This window comes from Saccharomycopsis crataegensis, assembly GCF_037102585.1.
Source record: "Saccharomycopsis crataegensis DNA, jcf7180000000097, whole genome shotgun sequence".
NCBI classification, from domain to species: Eukaryota; Fungi; Ascomycota; class Saccharomycetes; order Ascoideales; family Saccharomycopsidaceae; genus Saccharomycopsis; species Saccharomycopsis crataegensis.
Window position 1 is genome coordinate 387786 of NW_027043837.1, and position 20890 is coordinate 408675.

Consider the following 20890-nt stretch of genomic DNA (forward strand, 5'->3'; position numbering starts at 1 on the left):
ATCGGTGATATTTTCTTATCTTTTCATTTTATTTAAGTAGATGATCATGAACCTTACCCATGTATAAGCATCAGTGCACGATGGTGTCCGTAGTGCACAAAGCAAAAGTTCCTGAAAATGTCCTGATGCCCTTAATTCTAGTTGTGACATTATTGACATTCATCTATTTCATGATTATATAAATAGATAATGGAAACCATAGAGAAGAATCCAAGACTGCCAGACATGGCGATTATTGCTTGTATAGTTGTGGCCACGTCGTATGTTGCGATGCTCTACACACCCTACAATAGAACCACCCTCTTTCTTCGCCGGAATAGCCCACAACTCATAAAACGAAGACTTGTTAGTGCAATATTATTGACACTTTTCTGGGTTTCCCTAACCCCAATCTACCTCACCTTCATTTCTAAATCAGCTTCTAGTATCATTCAGGCAGTATCGCTCTTTGGAATCATCCCGGGATTAAAATATACCCACGATGGATACCGGTTTGGGATCTCAAACTTAATTTCTTATATCAATGACACTAGTCATTGCGGGTTATTGATAATGGTGCTCTTAATTGGTCCCATTATTAATGAAGCGTTTTTCGAAACCGATTTTCGCGGTCAAAGACACAGTATTGTGGAATCGGTGATTTCTGAGTTGAAAACCGTAATGGGGTTACGAAACTTGGTGGTGGCCCCCATCACCGAAGAAATCATCTATCGATGTGTGATTTTGTCATTACTTATTCCATTGAACAATGTCAATGCGGATGTTTTGATTTTCTTAACCCCATTGTTTTTCGGGGTGGCCCATTTGCATCATGGATACGAATTATACAAGGAAGGTCTGATACCGGTGTTACAAATCATAATGGTCATTGGATTCCAATTGCTTTATACTACATTATTCGGGGCACTCGAGGCGTTTTTGTTTTTGAGAACTGGTAACGCTCTAGGAATTTGTTTTGTTCATGCCTGTTGTAATTATTTCGGGTTTCCTCTGATAAATATCGAAAGTGATAGAAAATGGTGGAAATACGCGTACTGGATGCTACTAGTTGTTGGAGTCGTTGGGTTTAAAATATTATTGTTCCCAATTACTGAGAGTATAAACTCTCCCATAAAGTGGCATTAATAATTGTTGTATAAATGGGCGGAGAAGATCTATATCTACTGTTGTTAGCTCCCTTTTTATTATCATTGTTATTATGATTATTATTATGTTTGCTATTTGCTATCTTATGATATCAATATTCTTTCTGCTACTTTTGATGATCTTTCTCTTAAAGATAATGTTCCTTTCAAGTACAAGTAATTGATTTTATTCATAACTAATTAAACAGAAAGAAAGAAAGATATACAAATAGCGACATGAATAATTAACAAGCTGCAAATAGAATGAAATAACTCAGACTCCATGAGGAGTAGAATTTGAAATAACATATCTTAATAGGAAAAAAAAAAGGTTAAAGTAAAGATATTTCCATGGCTAACGTAATGAGTAAACTACAACAGTAACAAAAAAATCTAATGAAAGAATCATGCAAATTATGATAAATAGGTCAACATAAACGGTGTATAGATGAGTAAATCTTTTTATGAAGCGGGGATGGGGTATCTTAGTAGTTTATAAAATAGCAAAAAAATATGATGAAATTGAAAAAAATATAGGGGAGAATAAGAACTTTGAAATGAATAGAATTTGATCATAAGGTTTGGCATTAGTGAATAAACAAAGAAAAAAAAATATCACAAAAAATAAATCAAAAGCTGAAAAAAAAATAGAGAAAAAAAAAGGGAAAGAAGAGAAAATCTGTGATTGAGGTAATAGATTTCTCATTTCCCATAGTTCTTTGGTCCGCTGGATCTAAATATAAAGTACAATAAAAAAAAAAAGAGGGAGAGAGAGAGAGAGAGAGAGAGTAAAAAAAAAATTCGGGGATAATCAGGATATAAAGCTCTAAAATTGTAAATAATATGGAAAACAAAGCAAAACATCAATTATATATCATGTCAGTTTCACTTTCCAGAGCTACTGGAAATTCTTCTTGCTCTCTTCCTTCTAATTCTAACTGTCCACCTTCAAGTGGGTCACCTCCTCCTTCTTCCATATTCTGTAATAACAAAGTGTGGTTGACCAAGTTCAAGTAAGCGTACATAAAGTTTGACAATAAGACTTGTTGACGCAATTCTCTCTTAGGGTTGGCCAATTTCAAATGGGAAAGACGGTAAATTGCTCGCTCAACATTCATTGGGAACCGGTGGTCCAACATAATAATGGTCGAATGGGTCAAAGGTGGCAATGGGAATCCAAAGGCAGAATCAGTATATTGTACTGGTTGATTTGGTTTAGTTGGATAGTTATTAAGACGTTTAAATACTTGAAGTTTCTCATAAGTTGACATATCAGCCGATACTAAAGATGAGATTAAATCCATCTTGTTCGAAGCAGTAAGTTGAGAATCAGAGAAAAATTCATTAGCAGAATCCTCGTTAGTTCTTCCTTCGACGATGCCACTTCTTTGTAATTCTATTGGATCTGATTCCAAAGTTCCAGAATTCGATTTCTCATTATTCTCAAACTCTGAATAATTAAACGACTTGTCATTAACATAACTATGCCCGCCACCAAATCTTTCAGAGTTATTGTCCGTCGCTTCAGGGTTATTGCCATAATGTCTGTAACCAGCAGACTCATTGGCTTCACCCAAGCTTTGATCTGCTCCAGTATTACCAAAAATCCCTGATCCTTGCTCTCTTTGCATTTCCATTTGTTGATGTGGCTGTTGGTTGCGTTGCTGCTGTTGCTGCTGCTGCTGTTGTTGATGAATTCCCAAACTATTGACTCCCATGTTGTTTCCGGCCACAGTGCTACCTCCTGCACTGTTTCCACTATATCCGTACAAGGAGCTCTGTCCACCAGCATTACTACTACTACCAATTTTACCATCTATAGATTGAACTTGAGTGTCATCATGATTATAACCACTATTATTGAAATTACCATAGTTGTAGTTGTTGTGGCCATTATCACCCATACTATTGTTATTGTTTACTCCATTATAACCGTTACTAGCATTATTGTTTGAATCATTAGAAAAATCATTATTTTTACTACTCTTGGCTGCTGATATTTGTTGTCTTCCATTCACTGGCAATGGTTCATTAGAACTTGGATGATTATTCACAGTACTGGACTTATCCTTCAAGTTTTTGAAAGATTTTTTCTTGAACAATCCAAATACCTTTTTCTTATCCTCTTGTTGCTCGCTGGCATCTTCAATGATGGCAGTAGAGTTGAGTTCAGACGAAGATCTTTCAGCCGAGGTAAAACTAGTAGGGTTCATTGCTGAATCCATGTCCTGATCAAAACTCGACTTAGATTTCGAAGGGGAAGAGTTCACTGAAGGAGATGCACTACTACTATTACTAGTCGAAGGTTTCTTATCCTTAGACCGCCCCCATGAGCCAAAAGTATTCTTCTTTTTCTTCTCTTTAGTGATCAGTGACTTATCATCATGTAAAGATGGAGTATTCTTCAATTTAATTGACCCAATACTTCCACCGGTGGAAGTGGACGCCAGCCTCTTTATCTCAGAAGAGTTAGAATTACCGGAACTAGAGTATTTTCTTGATGACTGCAGTTGTTGTTGTTGTTGTTGTTGTTGTTGTTGTTGTTGTTGTTGTTGTTGTTGTTGTTGTTGATATTGAATTTCTTGCTGTTGTTGTTGAACTTGCTTTTGTTGCTGTTGAGTTTGTTGTTTTTGTTGTTCATTAGCATCCATACGGCCATTGTGACCGGCTGTTTGACGACCCATTTGGTGATTTTGTTGATTCATTTGATTGCGAGATTGAATATTCACTGCCTCTTGGAGCTTTTGTTGTTGTCTTGGTGAGCTATTTCCATATCCTTGCCCATAACTATTATTTCCATGATTAATACTAGTTCCGTTACCTGCAGCATCACGTCTATTACCAATTCCAATACCAATACCTTGTGTTTGATAAGGCTGTGACTGTTGTTGAAGCTGGGCCACCCCGGTACCTTGGACTTGATTTTGAGATTGTGAATGGGAAGGATAATTGAAGTTCTCGTTGAATCGTCCTTGTCCTTGGGGCTGAAGTTGATGCTGAGGTTGGTGCTGAGGTTGGTGCTGAGGTTGGTGCTGAGGTTGATGCTGAGGTTGGTGCAGAGATAATACTGGCTGATTTTCAAATTGGTTCTGAGATTTCAGCAAAGGATTTGAGGGGTCCTGTTTTGGCATGCCTTTATAGTTTCTTCTAGGTGGTATATCCTTATCCTCCCCTGATCTATCTTTTGAGGTAAATTGATCTCTTTCTCTCATTTTCCGCTCATTCTTCATATCTTCTAATCTTTTTTGCTGTTTTTCTAATTCTAACCTTTGCATCTTGATTTTCTGCCGTTCACTCTTCAATCTTTCTCTTTCGTCACGACGCTGCACCCTGCCTCTTTCCCTACTTTCATGGCCTGCCTGCTTTTGTTGCAGAGATTTCTGAGGGCTTTGTTGTTGTTGTTGTTGTTGTTGTTGTTGTTGTTGTTGTTGTTGTTGTTGTTGTTGTTGTTGTTGTTGTTGTTGTTGTTGTTGTTGTTGTTGTTGTTGTTGTTGTTGTTGTTGTTGTTGCTGTTGTTGTTGTTGTTGTTGCTGCTGCTGGTATTTGTTATAATGATCTTTCTTTTTGGCCTCCTCTAGCATCTGCCTTTGTTGAGCTGTCAACTCAGGCAAAGCATTTTGTTGAGGTTCTTGATCCCCACTGAAGTTTGGAAGCTTAGGTAATGGGTGTTTTGACAAATCTTGGGACCGTTTACGACGGGATGTCAACGCCTCTTTTGACTCGGTTCCGGCAGATGGGCTACCTGGGGCAGACGTAGATGAGGAAGAATCATTCCGTTTGATGGTTTTTTTCCTGTATGTAGTCCAACGAGATCTTTTCAATTTAATATCACCTCCTGGTAAAGCAATAGGGGAGTCCAATCCTTCTGGATTGTCTTGTGGGGTATCACTTAACGAATTGTTACGTGATGGACTTGATACCCTGGACGAGGTGTACAACACCTTTTGAGGAGAAGTATTTGATTGAGATCGCGATATTGAGTTTGAACTGGGTGATTGATCTATGACCCTTTGTTGGCCTTGGAACGAGCCAGATTGCGAGATTTGTTCCAGTCTCGTGCCATCCACATGTAAAGGAGACCCATCAAGATTGGAATCCGAGGCATATCCTAGATCATAACCACTTATCATATCTGAATTCGAGGAATAAGAGCTTAATGCTGAAGTAGATAAAGTTCTGGCTAATGTTGCGGCATCAGTGGCGGCCAATCCAGCGATATTACTCAATTTCTCTAATTCGTCAGTAAGTTCTCTCAAAGAAGGCATAGACTGCTCGGAACTGTAAGAAACAGGAGTTGATGTTATCGAGCTATTGTTCTCCTCAGGTGCTGGCAGATCATTTGATATGGACAAGTTGGCGGTAATTTCTGTGATTGTTGACTGGACATGTTTTCTGAAATTTTCTGGGGCGATCCCAGGATGAGACGTGGCAGGCACCCATAATAACTTCGAAGTATCTAGTTGAACTGCAGAATTATGAGAGTCATTATCAGTTGAGACCGAGGATGGCAGGCCTAAGTTTCCGCTGGTGAGACTTGATTTTCTTGACAAGTTGGGTAAGTTGTCACGATTTTTCAACCTCAAACTTCCAGTGCGACTAAAACTAGTAGTGGAATCACCAAACTGGGTGCTCGATCTATTACCACGATTACTGATACTGCCTGATGCTGTAGGATCATTTGATATTATAGAGGATCTTTTGTTTTGTTGTTTGCTGACAAAATTTTCAAAGTTGTTATCCCTAGCTAAGTCTGGATCAAACCCTAGTGAAGTCGAAGCCCCGATGGATACTCTTTTCAAATTTCTTAGAATGTCACGTTCGTTGGCCACTGCCTGCGCCGCTAGCTCGGCATTCGACTTTCTTCTTGATTTTTTCGTTGATGAGGATGGGGTTAAGTTGGTGGTGGTGGTGGTTGATTGAGAAATCGACGATGAATTTGAAGGAAGCCGATCTAGTTGGGCGGTAGACTGATGTTGAGACGAAGAAGAGGATGCTGATGAAGAAGACTGATAGGCCCCACTAGGATGTAGATGCTGGGGCATGTGGTGCGACGACATCTTCCAGTGGCTGACAGTAGAGGATGATCTGATCTATTTTCAGTAACGGTAAATTAGAGGACGTTATTTCCCAATAATTGTCTTCGTTGTTACTGACACACCGTCTTTTTTTTTCTCTCTCTTTGGTTATTTGGTTACCCTGTGTTTCATTATCACCCATATCACTAGGGATTTAAGGCACCTTTTTGCTAACAAATATCAGAGCAATAGTTGCGATTGGAGAGGCTATTCATGTGATACTCACGTGTGTAGCCACTGAACTCTTGTTTAATTCAGGGCTTACCGTTGAAAATGATGATTATTCTACATTGATTATATTTTATTAGTTGAAAACTGTTTGTATTTTCATCTTTTTCTTCCCTTTTTACTCCCATAATGGCCACATTACCTGCCTGTTTTCTTCTGGTGGATGAGGATATCCATGTCACGTGCTAATGTTGGCGATTTTTTTTTTTTTTTTCTTTTTGAGACTTTTCAAGCGCGCCTTCTCTGAAATGTACGATGATATATCCATCATACTAATAGCATCAGATCATCTTATATAAAACTATCTGCCCCTTGGTAAAATAACCATTCACTCTCTTGGAAGCTTCACTCAAATATGGTGCCTGGTACACAAGGTGGAGCAGCACTGGTCGATGTAAGTCTTCGATTCAACCCTTGGGTTCTTTCCCCATTCTATTCTGTATCCCCAGATCAATCTTGATGGCAAATGGTCGATCTATACCCATTATAAGCTATAGATTTTTGCTTTCAATGAGTCTATTGATTGACTCCATTATGTTATTAATTCGTGTTTTTAGTGTCATCGTCATTATTATCCTGGGAAGCTTAAACAATGAATTCAAATTATACTAACATTTCTCACAGAATATAAAACAAAAAGTCAATGCCCAAAAAGTTACCACTCTCAAACAAATATGCCGTATCTTGAGTCTATCAGGCCAAGGCCGAAAAGCTGACCTTCAGCAAAGGATTCTTGCCGTGATAGATGCCGGGCAGCGTGAAAACGACAACGCCAAAATTAGAGCGATCCAAGACATTTTAACCGCTATTGAGACCGGTAATATACCTCAGAGCTATTATTTATTATACAATCACTACAAAAATAACCCAACTGGTCCGCCACCTGGTGGCGCGGCTCAGATAAATCAATTACAAACAGTAACCTGCAGCAACAATAATACATCTTCTACAATAGTTTCGGGAGCCGGAGCATCACAACTTCAAAGTATCACTCGCCCCCAGAGTAAAGAGGGCCCGTGGGTCTATTTTTTTGATTCACCATTCTTCAGGATCAAACGTCTAGTAAATGGCTCACCCAGGTTGGCCCATAGTGCACCTGATTCCAGGGGCACATGCAACATTGAGTTCACATTGTCTCAGCAAGAACAGGCCTTACTTTCCAAAGGAAAGCAATTCCAGCTTTTTTTATTCAGCGGTGTGTATAATAAGTCTTTGGGAGCCCGAAAAGTACATATACAGTTTCCTTACCCATTAGAAATACATTTCAACAAGTCGGTGATCAAAGATAATGTCAAGGGAATTAAAAATCGAATTGGTACTGCCAGACCTGCCAATCTAACCCCATTGGTACGCCAACCACCACACAAAAACTCCCTTGAAGTGGTTTACGCTTTTTCAAAAGAGGATTTTCTCATGTATTGTTACATTGTGGAAATGATGCCTGTGGAAACAATCGTCGAAAGAATATCTAGAGATCACCCCCACATCACCACGGCAGCCACCATGGAATATATTCGCAAAGAATATAGGGATTCAGAAGAAAATGATGATTTAATTGAGATGTCGTCAACTTTGAGTCTCAAGTGTCCATTGAGTTACACCAAAATGAAGTATCCCGCTAGATCTGTCAAATGTAACCACATTCAATGTTTTGATTGCCTCAGCTTCTTACAATTACAAGAACAAGCTCCAACATGGTCTTGTCCAATTTGTAATAGCCACATTACTGTCGAAGATTTGACCATCAGTGATTATATCGTGGATATTGCCAAAAATACCAATGAGGACGTCGAAACCGTAGATTTATTGCATGATGGTAGCTGGAAAGCCGTGGTAGAAGATGAAGATAATACATCCGCCAGTGATAGTGAGGGAAGTTTATCTAATCTGGAAGGATCACTGGTGAAAAAGTCTGACAGTATGGTGAATAATTTGGCGGTGTCAGCCTCAACCCCTGCTCCAAAGACACAGGAAATTGAAATCATCTCTTTAGATAGTGAAAGTGAAGAAGATGATGATAATGATGAAGTGCTAGGAGGTCAACCAACCGATGTGGAAGAAATTGACGATTTGGAAATCACTGCCACATCCCAGTCAGTGCTGGAACAGCACTATCGGCGGCCCGGAGGTGGTGGACTTGACGGACCTATAAATGTTGGGAATGATAACGAGGCACTTCAAAGTCCTCCTGCTCCTATCAATAATAACACAGTAAAAAATTCAGCTCAGGCTGTTTCTTCAACAGCCTCTGCTCCAAATAGTATGACAAATACTAATGCAAGTACAATCCACAAGGACCCAAGACAACAGCAACAGCAACAACAACAACAACAACAACAACAACAACAACAACAACAACAACAACAACAACAACAACAACAACAACAACAACAACAACAACAACAACAACAACAGCAGCATCAACAACAACAACAACAACAACAACAGCAGCAACAACAACAACAACAACAACAACAACAACAACAACAACAACAACAACAACAACAACAACAACAACAACAACAACAACAACAACAACAACAACAACAACAACAACAACAACAACAACAACAACAACAACAACAACAACAACAACAACAACAACAACAACAACAACAACAGCAGCATCAACAACAGCATCAACAGCATCAACAGCATCAACAGCATCAACAGCATCAACAGCATCAACAGCATCAACAGCATCAAATTAAAGGATTTATTGGAAGGAGCCCGAATATCATGCCAGGAAGTATACGTACAAATCACCAGACCAATGGGGAAAATCATTCCTCGTTACAGGCCGCTAATGATAATAATACTGCTGGCAAGTCTAATATTGGGGATGTTAATAGGCAATCACCGGGCCCACCCAGAGATTTGTCGTTTAGGGGCTTCACATTACCTAGATGGTCGGACAACATGGTCACTAATCCTAATAAATCAACCGCCCGCAACAACAGTACTGGTAACTTGAAAGAAATTCCTGGACCTCACAATCGATTGAACTTTGCTGGCAATCATTACACAGTCGGTCCGCACTATGTGCCGATTCAACCAGCTCTTTCTCCAAGCCCAGAACATCAATTTCCTCATCAGAATGGATATATGGGTGTGAATCCTGCAACCTTGAGCCCCAATTCTGGCGCAATGGCCGCTGGCAGTATGCCACCTTATTATCCAAATGTCATGCCATCTATGACCCCTCCTCCATCGAGTATCCCACTACCCGGTGCAGGTGCAATCCATCAGGATCCAAGACAGCAGCAGCAGGCCAATGGGAGCACACATGGTGCTCATATGCCAATTGTTGGAGATCCACGTTTTGTGGCAGGTCCTGATTTATTCAACCCTTCGTATCCGCAATATGACCCATATCACCCTCCACCAGCGCCTTATTTGCAACATTTACAAAATCCACCACACGGGTTTTCTCCTCATCCACCAACACCTCCACATATTGGCCCCCAAATGGAACTGTATCAAGGAGGTTTGCCAACCACTCATAGTCAAGTGAGTAATCTAGGAGGGACTGCTGGTGGAGAACCACCACTGACGAAGCAGGTGCTTTCTCCTCAAGAAGTGCAAAGGAAAACCGACGAGCAAAATAAAAAGATTAGTCCCATACAGAAAAGATTTTTGGAGGCCCAAGAGAAATTGAAAAGGCATAGGGAGCAGTTGAGAATTTTAGAATCTCAAAAGAATCAGCAAAAGCAACCGGTTCCTTCGCCTGTTCCAACATCAGCAAGACAAACTACTTGGCCATCGGAGCCAGTTGGTGATGTAGTTGCATCAACAGAACCCACCAAAGCAGTTGATTCTGCTCCTGCCAAACCAGCTGGAACTGGATCTTCCAATATCGCTGAACCTGGTTCTAGTAATACAGTTGGATCCGGACCAATCAATACAATTAGATCTGGACCGACTAATACTAATACAGTTGGATCCGGATCAATCAATACAGTCAGATCTCAACCTAGCGAGCCAGCGGAAAATATCAGTTCTCCGGAAGTCGCTCCTCAGAATGGGGTTGTTGTGAGTGAAAAGTCAACAGTTGTTGCTTCTCCTACCTCTTATTCTCGGACTCGAAGACATTCTGTAGTTTCCAATAACGGAACTAAAGAAGCAAGCGACAAAGCCGAAGTAGAAAATGCAGTAGCCAAAGATGATAAAGGCGGCTCTGAAAAAGATAATAAAGATGAACTGGAAACACAAGGTCCGAAATCTAAGGCACGGAAAAGGTCTTTTAATTTCTACAGTTATGATGATGACAATGATGACAATGATAATGAGGATGATGGTGATGTTCGTGTGATAAAGAAGGCGACTTTAAGTAAACCAGTGGCAGAATCAAATGATATAAATGATATTATTCTTGTCGATGGGCGGGTGAACGTGTTCACAACGTTTGTTCCAAACGCATTACAGAATAGAATTATCACCAATTTCAAGGATACCATGGCCAATTTGCTATTTTTGTCAAGACTACCACAAGGTACAAGAGATTATGTTGCCAGGTTTGTCAGTCATAATGGGGTGACATTTGACCCAATTGAGAATGTAAAGTCTGGTCGAGTTGAACATCCTCATAAAACATCCGGAACTTCGATATTTCATTTACCAGCTCTTTCAACTCCTCTTAGTGTTTCATCAACTTCGAACTCTTTTCAGCCATCTATTGGGAGCTTACCAAGAATCCCATCTTGGAGCTCGCGAGCGAATATTTTGAGAAATGGTCTGGTTGAAGGTAGCAGTGGAAACCCAGAACCACCAGCAAGTAATTCTCAGACCTTTGCATCGCCTACTAAACTGATGCTGCCTGGAGGTACCCCTACTAAACCATCTGGTAATGTGCAATTTCCAAAGCGACCAACAATGCCCGTGGAATCTCTGAAAGGTTCTGGTGAAATGATCGAGGATATTTTAACCAAGCGGGGGTTCGTTAGTGAGAAGGTATTGAAATTGTTGCTGGCCATTGTAACTCGCTTGGAGGGTTCTTCCCAGAGATACAACGTGAATCAATACGTGGAATCGGTGGTGGAAATACGCAGAATCATTAATTCTTTCAAAATACCATGCCTGAAGGTTTTGGCTTATCGTAAATCACAAGCCGAAGAAAAGTCTAATAAGAGTGATACGACCACCAATAATGATTCTGTAGTTGGAGCAAATCCCGTTACGAAACCACTGAGCAGAAGAGCCACCCAAGGTATTATTGATTTGACTGGTGAGGATAGTGATTGAAATCTTCCGAATTTTCCACTTTGCATTCTACCTCTTCTACTTCTTTTTTTTTTTTTTCTTCTACTTGTGAATCTTATTGGCGAAGATTAAAATCGTTCAATTCTTTTTGTTTAAGCAAAATTTTAATGAGGGTCGATTTAGTTTGTTTTTGTATTATATTATATTTTTAATTTTTTATGTATTTTTAATTTTAACTTATTTCTTTTTTAATTCTCACAAATCTAACTTTCTCTCTTATTCATTTTTTTTTTCTTTCTTTTTTTTTTTTTTTTTTTTTTTTTTTTTTTTTTTTTTTTTTTTTTTTTTTTTTTTTTTTTTTTCAAGTGTATTCATTAATCTTGATAAATCCATGAAATCTATGCTTTACAAAGTGAATTGTAGTGGCTTGCCAAAGGGTATATATATATATGACCACGGGTCAAGATATGTTGGTGCCTTTTTATTTGTTTGTTTTTTTTTTTCGCAAATTACCATGAAAATGCTAAATCGAAAAGAAATTGTATATTGCAGAATATTCATATAATGCAGCAAACCTCATGTTCATTTACCTGATCAATGGTATCCAAGTGGTCTTTGTTTTTTTATATTGTAAGTACTTGTCGCCAAAGAATCTGATCAAGTAATCCTCTTCGTAAGCAATTCGATCACTGAAGAATCTCCACAACACCACGCTGAACCCCACAAAACATACCGGATTACCCAAAACTAGCTGGCTTCCAATACACCACCAGAAATACCCGGTGTAGCTAGGATGGCGGCTGATTTGGTACACTCCATCGGTGATCAATTTATGATGATGCGAATCGTGGGTGGTGACAATGATGTGAGAAAACGATTCCCCGGCAGTTTTCATCGCCAATGATCGTAAGGTTTGGCCGCCCACCATGAGAACCCCACCCATGAGACAAATGTACGGATGGTTGGTTTTCCAACCAGGAACCAAGTAGAGTTCAATTAAGCATTCGGTAATGGCTGCCAGGTGGGCCATTAAGTACGACCCGCTGTGGTTGATGAGGAACGAATCAGCAGAGACTTTGGCAGGGTTGTACTTGGCGGTGATCCAGAATTCCATGAAATGGAACACCGAGAGTGCGAGAAGGTATAAAGGAAAAGGGTAGAAAGTTACTTGGAAGAGTAATGTTAACGATACCCCGAAGATCACTCCAAGGAATGCCGCCTGAATGGCGATAAGGTCAGGGGGGTTGGTTTTGATATTTGCGAGAGGAGGAAGTCGCTTGGGGGCTTCTAGTGGCATAATTGGTGACGTATTTGATATATATTGGTGAAGGTGTATGGGAAGAAGAGAAACAAAAGGTAAAAAATAGGTTGGATAATAGTTGGTTTGATAATAAGGGTGGTGGAAGAAAAGTTCCTCAATTTGGAAAATTGAATGGGGAAAAAAAAAAATAAAATGAAAAAAAAAAAAAAGGGGGAGCCAGGACCATGGATACTTGACGTTACCAACAATAGTAGTCGTTGACATATATTGGTATTTGACATTGACACTGCCTTCTTGAATATTTCATTGAACTTTTAAATTTCTTTGATATTTATATCAATAAGCTTCTCGGGTTTTTTATTTTCCTTTACTTATTATCTTCTCAGTTGCGATGCAATCAAAGCTTCTAATCACATCTATAGCTAATAAACCGTGGACAATGTAATTTCTTAACAATAGTAGAATGATGATTATTACATGTTTTGATTTAAAATATATGCTGGTACACTTGGTCTCCGCTAGTGTCATCTTTTCTGTCTCTTTTTTCTTCATTTGAGGAAACAATTCTTCCAGATTTTAAATTCAACTGGGGGCCTCGATGCCTGAGACATGACAGTTTTTTATTTTTTTTTTTTTTTTTTGCTACAACAGTTTCTCAGTAAGGAGTGCTAGAAAGGTGAATATGAAATCAATTCCACTGGAAGTCTCAAAAAAGCCCTGAAAATCTTGATTTATATAGTAATATAATACCTTATCGATACTAGTGTTGTTGGATTTTTCAATCACAGTTTTGAGATCATTCCAGGAACCCATTACCATTCATAGGATTTCCCCATTTTGGGATACAAATCCAGTTTGTTCAAGCGAAATCCCTGGAAAAAAAAAAAAAAAGTTTCCTGTCATCTTTGACTTTAAACCTTGGGCTTCTTAAGAATATGGTAGACTCTAATTAAGATGGGATATATTTGACCTGTGTTCGTTGGTAAATGTATTCTTAGTTCGCACATATAATTGAACGGATTATCCTTAAGTAGATCCTTCTCAAAGGCGGTTAATAACAAGAAATAGGAATTTATCAATATCTAGAATTCTTAATACTATTACTCTTAAGACTCCTTGAGCTAAATATAACAGCGTTTTAATAATCCTGAAGTTTAGTGTGACACATCATTTTCCCAAGTAAGTGGTACAGTAGTGGGATATCCTAACAAAGCTTTCGGGTTTTGTTCTTGTTAATAATAAAATAAGTCATTATATCTCAAAATCACGAAGCTGGCTCACTGTTAGCATCTTTTCACTCTCTTTGATGATGATTTTGTTCAATTCTTTATTGCGACATTTGCATAGTGATTGAGAATGTTTCTTTTGATAAATACTAAGATGCGGTTTGTTGTTTGACGAAGGAAATCATTAGCCGACATCTTTTTTTTTTTTTCGACAATCACTAAACTCTTAATTTTTACATTGACGTTCTTTTCTTAACTCATAATTGAAAAAATCTTTTGAGACTTTTTTTTTGCACTGATTTTGTGATTTTCATGTCCTGACAAGTCCTCATATCTGCACTTGATTCTAAGAAGGACCGAATCTCCAGGTTATGCACAATCTGAAATTCTTTCATCATTAGTTGGGAGGGAGGGGGCGCATTTCCAGCATTGTTTCGGTGGTTTATATCTTGGATCTATAAATTACATGTCAGTTACTGAAAATTATTACTTAAATGAGGGAGAAAGTTTAGAGTGACGTCTCATATTAATGAAATTCAAGAGGATACTTACTACCCAGGTTTAAATACTGATGGTGGGTATTGATAGATATATACATATATATATATATATTAGAAATTTCATCAAAATAGAAATCCTTTTACTCCTATAATAATCTAAAGAGACTGAGATTGCCGTCATTGACATTCTCATCATTCAGATATCAGCTTGCCCTGACCGAAATTGAACCACTAGATCGCCATCTTTGAGATATATCAATACCTAAATTATTTAGATATTATAGCCATTAAGAATCAATTTGATATTTATAAATTTCCTGAAAATGCCAAGGCCTTCAAATTCCCGAGATTTCATATACTATCAATACTGGGCCTGCTGCCGTTGTGGTCTCTACAACATCCGAGCCATGAAAGACTGCGGGTACTGTAGAGCAAGAGTATGTTACTATTGTCCCCGATATGTAACTCTATGATTTGCTCAAGGTTACAAGTTGTAGTATTTTGATAATTAGGAATGAATTATTATAAGGAAGTTTGTTCGAAAAGGAATAAATTATCACTTGTTGTATCAACCAAAGAATCTCAATAATAAGGAATAAAGCATCAATAGGAAACCAACAAGGAATAATTAAATCAATGCAAAAAAAAAAAAATTGAATAATAATAATAACAATAATAATAATAATAACAATAACAATAATAATAATAACAATAACAATAATAATAATAACAATAATGAAATGCCTTGTTGAACTGAACCCTCGAGCCAATGAAATATAAAATATTTATATATATATATCTATATATATAATAAATAAATAAATAAAAAAAGTATATTAACAATAATGCAAAAAAAAAAAAAATTGAAAAAAAAAAACATCAATTCCCTTTAATTACCCCTCCTCCAACTAATTTAACCAACTTACTCACTCCTCTTCGTCCCCGGTCATTTGCAAACTATCCTTCACCGATTCCAATACTTTATTTTCTTCCTCCTCATCGAGCAAATCATTCACCAGGTGTAAGAAATGGTCTTTCAAAACAGGTTTGAATTCCACATGATCCAACACCACCAGTTTTGCGGAAACTCCTTCGTTCAACAACGTCATTTCCTGTTCGTGCTTGTCGGTGATTTTCTGATGCAAATAGTATCCTTTAAGCACCGATTCGTCGAATTCTAAAAACCGCAAAATATCCACCACGTCGTTATCGATGGCACGAAGGGCTTTCAGGAGGGATTTCCGGTAATGACGATCCCCTTGATCGATGAGGGTTTTGAAAAACGCTCTGAATTTGAATGAGGGGATCCATAGTCTGATTCTCTTTAGGAAGAAATGTTTGGAATAATATTGCGCCACTAGAGAATTGGTACCGTAATCATCGATCAATACTTGACGATAATTGGCAGGTACAAACCCTTTGGTGCCTTCAATCAACGTGATACGTAGTGGTGAGATCTGGGTGAAAAATAAAAAGTGATTATTTTTACAATTGTAAATTTGTAATCGAGAATTTTTCGAGTATCGTTCTTGAGGCGACAAATCATCTTTGTAATTTTCCACAATTCTTCCTGGGGTGATCGGCTTTGGAGGAATGATTGCTCGTTTGGTGACATTCTCCAAAGAGTCCGAATCCTTGACAAATTGGAAAGGATAACTGGATCCATTGGGAGTGATCAAACCATCATCAAGTTCTCTCCTTCTAAGGTTGGTAAATTTTTTTGGTAATTGGGCATCGGTCAATGCTAAACCGGTAATATCGATATAAATCCCTTTATCAATGTCGATGAATCTGGCATCGATATTGTTTCTGCCAAATCCTTTAGTTCTATGGGTCAAATACGACCCACAATCAACGTAGTATTTACCCATTCCGTCATTCAAGTTTTCCACGATCAAAGTATTGTTGTACAATTTGCAAAATCTTTGTAAATCTTTAATTGGCATTTGGACATCAATGTCATTATCCCATGGGAAATTAAGACTATTCCAATACCATGACAATAATGACCCGTGGGCGACCCAGGTGGGGATATTTTTAGCAAATGTGAATTTCAAAAACGACCGAAGCATATGATGTAAAGTTCTTCTGGTCTCTTCTTCATCTTCAATGATCCCACTGAAGAATCTCCAATCGTAATGCCCTCCGGCCTTATTTTTCTTTTCAATATTTTGTTCGTTGAAAGATGGGGCGATCGGCACTTCATGGAAATATTTCTTGACCTCGGAAGGTTTTTTATTTCTAGAAAACTCGAGAGAATTCCAATGATGATTTTCCTTGGTGTATTTTAACAAAGCTCTTGGATCATCGACTAGCGATTCTTTGGACACCTCACGGAATTGTTTCTTATAAATGGATACTTGTTCAGAATCATCGTATTCAAACTCGGTGGTGGAAAGTCGGAAGGTCAATTCCTCATTATCGATGTATACTTCATGATCATTTTCTTCTGGATCTTCGTCGAATTCTTCTGGTGGATAACTGCGGACCAATTGCTGTAATGAATCAAGGGGATTCACGGTGACATCATGAATATCTTGGGTCTCTGAGACTTCCTTCAAATAAGGTTTGATGATCAGGTCATAGTTCTCAAGTAATTTACGGGCGTTACCGACGGTATTTCCGTTTCTGACCGCGAATTCATAGGCAACAATATTATTGAATCTTTTATCAGTATTCAAGTTCTTAACTTCCATCAAATCTTCCATATCCTTGTTATCGGTAGTATTGAAATTTGTATCAACCAAAAAAATCACCGATACTGGAGTCGGGGCCCCAGCGTAAAGATATGATCTACTTTGCAACATCTTGGCTCTGATTGATGATTTTCTGGTCCATTTGAATACATTGAAATTGATGGACGAGTTAAGATTTTGGGTGTATGGCGACCCAAGGTCTGATACTCTTGACCAATCGCGACAGAAAGTCTCTGGGTCGTACCTGATTTCTTCAGGGTTTTTATTATCTGAAGTGGCGGCATCCAAAATCGATCCGATGATCCCGTCATCGTCGTCGTTGTCATCATCATCATCATTATTATTATTATTTTCTTTTGTGGCCTTTTGTGAGTGCCTGTCGTCTAATGACACTTCCCTTTTACGTAATTCATGTTCAGCAAAATCTTTGACGAGATTGGTACTGATATATTCACAGTCATATTGTTGTTTTTCTTCCAGGGAGATGTAGGGATCATTGTTGAAAAGAATGTATCGGTTCAATGTTCCGATATCTACCCAATCATACCAGTGGAAAGGAATATCAATGTTGAATGAGAGGCGATTATCACTGTTATCCCTATTTAAATTATCGAGTTCTCTTTTAATATGATTGAGGTACGCTGCTAGAGTGAAACGGATATCATACTTCATCACCGTTGGCAATTCCTCTTCTTCTAAATACTTTTCGGTGTATCCTTGAGGGAATCGGACATTGTAGTCTTCGTATCTGAAGATATCGATTTCGTAATCACTGATTGTTGATGATTTTCCTTTGGAGTTTTCTGAATCATTGTTGTTGTTGTTTGATATCACGCTTTGACCTTGACTGACCAAGTAATTACTGTAGTTCTTCAACTTATCAAGAAGGGCCTTTTCTTGATCTTGAAAAAATGATTTGATATAATTCAAAATATCATGGCCGTCAAAGTTGATCAACGTGGGTACTTCCGGTTCTTGGAAGAGTTCATCGACTTCTTCATCGGTAAGGGTTGATTTGGTGCTAGGTGATTTTTGTTGATTGGATGATTCCGATAACACGGTGGTGTCGGAATTATCGGATGATGAGAAGAGAATGAAATGTATTAGGAAAAGCACTAGTATTGTGAGACATAGTTTTGATCTTCTTATTCGGTTGAATACTTTTATTAAAGCCATGATGGACAATAAATCATACACTTCTACTATCTATATCTCCATAAACAGAAAAACAAAGAAAAAAAAAACCCTTTTTTTTTTTTTAATTTTTAATTTTTTTTTTTTTTTTTTTTTTATCTTTTTGATTTCGTCATTCACCACCACGCCGATCAATTGGTGGAGGAAAGGCAGATCGATAGATAGAAGGGGAGGCGCTGTAGGTGGCGGATATTTGTAAATATAAATAGGGTTATTCTTGTCAATCTTTGTTATTGTATAAGGCTTAGATCTGTATGGTATGGTAGGTACAGCTAACTATCCAAGAGAGAGGAGGCCGTCACGTCTTTTTTGGTGCCACCCCCTGCGGAGAAACAGGAAAAAACAGCAGCAGAGAGGGGGTGCAGCCTGATCACGTGGATGATTTGCGGTTGTGAACCCTGTTGGATAATCACATGACACGGAGTTAACCAGAAAGCGCAGCCCCGTAACCCTGCCCGCTCGCTCCCCCATCGGGGATCGTCCCGTTTAGGAAAGGGTGCCAGCCGGACATAAAGAAAATCCCGAAAAATTGTACATTACGAATGTATAATGTAAAATAATTTAATATCGTGTAGCATAGTATATTAGGCAGGGTCCGGTACTATTTATTTAAAATACACCGAAATAATTCACATTGTATTAAACACACACTATAATGGCTTCCTCATTAGACACCGACGAAGAACCAACACAATTCGCCCCAAAGACGTTGGGCAATGAATGGATTGGGGCCGATGACATCTCCCGCACTTATAGCGAACGACCATCGAACCCCAGCGATGAGGAGACCGGAGAGGAGAAAACACCCAAGCAATCCCACGTTGAATTGTCAAGAACTCCCACCACAAAATCATTGCCAAACTCTCATGGCTTTTTTTCTCGCAAGCTTGCCAAAGAACGAAGAATTTTGGTGTTGACGTTCCTCAAAAACTGGGCCATCATGGTCACTTGCCTATTACTAATCTTCTCCATTTATTGGGGCGCTCTTTATGAAAGAGCATCACATTACAAAAACGTTAGAATGTTGTTGGTGGTTGAAGATGTTGAAGTCGATGGTATTCCTCCACTAATTGGGCAAACTGCCATCGATGTTGCTAAAGACCCATTGATGGTGATCAACAGTGATTTCCACATTTACTCTGGTGCAGAATTCCAAGCCGCCTACGACAAAAACGATAACCAGCCGTTCAATGCCACCCAAGAGATCAACCATCTCATCCACCATCAACATTACTGGGTGGCGGTTTACGTCAAGGCCAACACCACTTATAGCCTATACCAAGCTCTTAAGACTGCCAATACCTCATTCGATCCCACTGCCGATACCGATATTTCGGTCGATGCGATTTACGAAACCGGTCGTGATGCTCTCGCGATGAATTCCAGTGTGTTGCCATTATTACAATATTATCAATACCTTTTCAATCCCACAATTCTTGCCGAGCAAGTATACGCCCCGATCATCACCAATAATCTTACCAATGACGAGAGATCAAATTTGATCAATACCGCTCCCCAGCTCATCTCAAACGTCCCGCTGGTTCGTCTTGTGGATAATTTACCCATTACTAACACCACTTTGTTGGCTCCTTGCCAAGTGGGGATGATTTTCCTCATCATTCTTACATTCTTCCAGTTTAACTTCTTTGCTCCGGTCCACCAGATCATTGCTCCGAGAATTCGCAAACAACACTTTGTGATATACCGGATGGTCAGTGCACAACTCTCCTACTTTGTCATCTCGTTGGCGTACTGTTGGGTGTCTCTTGCTTTCCAAGTAGATTTCTCCGTGACCTTTGGTAACGCTGGGTTCTTGGTGTATTGGATGACCTCGTTTCTCACCATGTCCGCGGTAGGCGGGGCCAATGAAAACATGGCACTTTTCATCATCCCATTCTACGCCCCATTAATTGGATTTTGGTTGATTTTCTGGGTGATTAGCAACATCTCCTCGGCGTTCTTTGCGCTTGCAGTGTTGCCAGATTTCTACCGTTATGGGTACTTTTATCCATTGCACAATGCCGCAGAACTTTTCAAAGTGATCTTCAATAATAGTTATAAAGGGGAAATGGGGAGAAACTATGGTGTTTTGATCGCCTGGATCGCCGTCAACAATGCTATCTTGCCGTTTGCTTTGAAGAGTTTCGGAACCAAAATGGCGGCCAAGGCTGCTGCTGCTCAGAAGAAGTAGGTTGGTTAGTTGTATTTTTGATGTTTTTTTTTTGTTTTTTTTTTAATAGTTCGCTTAAAAGTTTTAGATTTCATTTTTTAGTTCCAATTTTTACAGATAAGATTATTTAGTATTTATCTGTGTGCCAGTTTTTAATATAAAATATAATTCCTAATAATTGTTTCTTTTAAATTCCAATGTCATGATCATATACAAA

At 38.7% G+C, this 20890-nt stretch overlaps 6 protein-coding genes across 6 annotated transcripts; 3 read left to right on the forward strand and 3 right to left on the reverse strand. All coding sequences in view use genetic code 12, as the record gives it.

Moving 5' to 3' along the window:
- Positions 1-189: 189 nt before the first annotated feature.
- RCE1 (CAAX prenyl protease) lies at positions 190-1125 on the forward strand (the record flags this gene model as incomplete). Its single annotated transcript, XM_064999171.1, has 1 exon — positions 190-1125. The coding sequence occupies one exon, from the start codon at positions 190-192 to the stop codon at positions 1123-1125; it is 936 nt and encodes a 311-aa protein (XP_064855243.1).
- An 862-nt stretch (positions 1126-1987) lies between these two features.
- On the reverse strand, positions 1988-6181 carry DASC09_055870 (Zds1 protein; the record flags this gene model as incomplete). Its single annotated transcript, XM_064999172.1, has 1 exon — positions 1988-6181. The coding sequence occupies one exon, from the start codon at positions 6179-6181 to the stop codon at positions 1988-1990; it is 4194 nt and encodes a 1397-aa protein (XP_064855244.1).
- Positions 6182-6782: 601 nt separating this feature from the next.
- On the forward strand, positions 6783-11668 carry DASC09_055880 (SUMO ligase; the record flags this gene model as incomplete). Its single annotated transcript, XM_064999173.1, has 2 exons — positions 6783-6821; positions 7052-11668. The coding sequence occupies 2 exons, from the start codon at positions 6783-6785 to the stop codon at positions 11666-11668; spliced, it is 4656 nt and encodes a 1551-aa protein (XP_064855245.1).
- A 544-nt stretch (positions 11669-12212) lies between these two features.
- On the reverse strand, positions 12213-12923 carry STE14 (protein-S-isoprenylcysteine carboxyl O-methyltransferase; the record flags this gene model as incomplete). The annotated part of the gene is made up of 1 exon (XM_064999174.1): positions 12213-12923. One exon carries the CDS (start codon positions 12921-12923, stop codon positions 12213-12215), a length of 711 nt encoding a protein of 236 aa, XP_064855246.1.
- A 2616-nt stretch (positions 12924-15539) lies between these two features.
- DASC09_055900 (Mnn4 protein) lies at positions 15540-18485 on the reverse strand (the record flags this gene model as incomplete). Its single annotated transcript, XM_064999175.1, has 1 exon — positions 15540-18485. The coding sequence occupies one exon, from the start codon at positions 18483-18485 to the stop codon at positions 15540-15542; it is 2946 nt and encodes a 981-aa protein (XP_064855247.1).
- Positions 18486-19158: 673 nt separating this feature from the next.
- On the forward strand, positions 19159-20694 carry DASC09_055910 (SNG1 family protein; the record flags this gene model as incomplete). Its single annotated transcript, XM_064999176.1, has 1 exon — positions 19159-20694. The coding sequence occupies one exon, from the start codon at positions 19159-19161 to the stop codon at positions 20692-20694; it is 1536 nt and encodes a 511-aa protein (XP_064855248.1).
- Between the last annotated feature and the right edge of the window lie 196 nt (positions 20695-20890).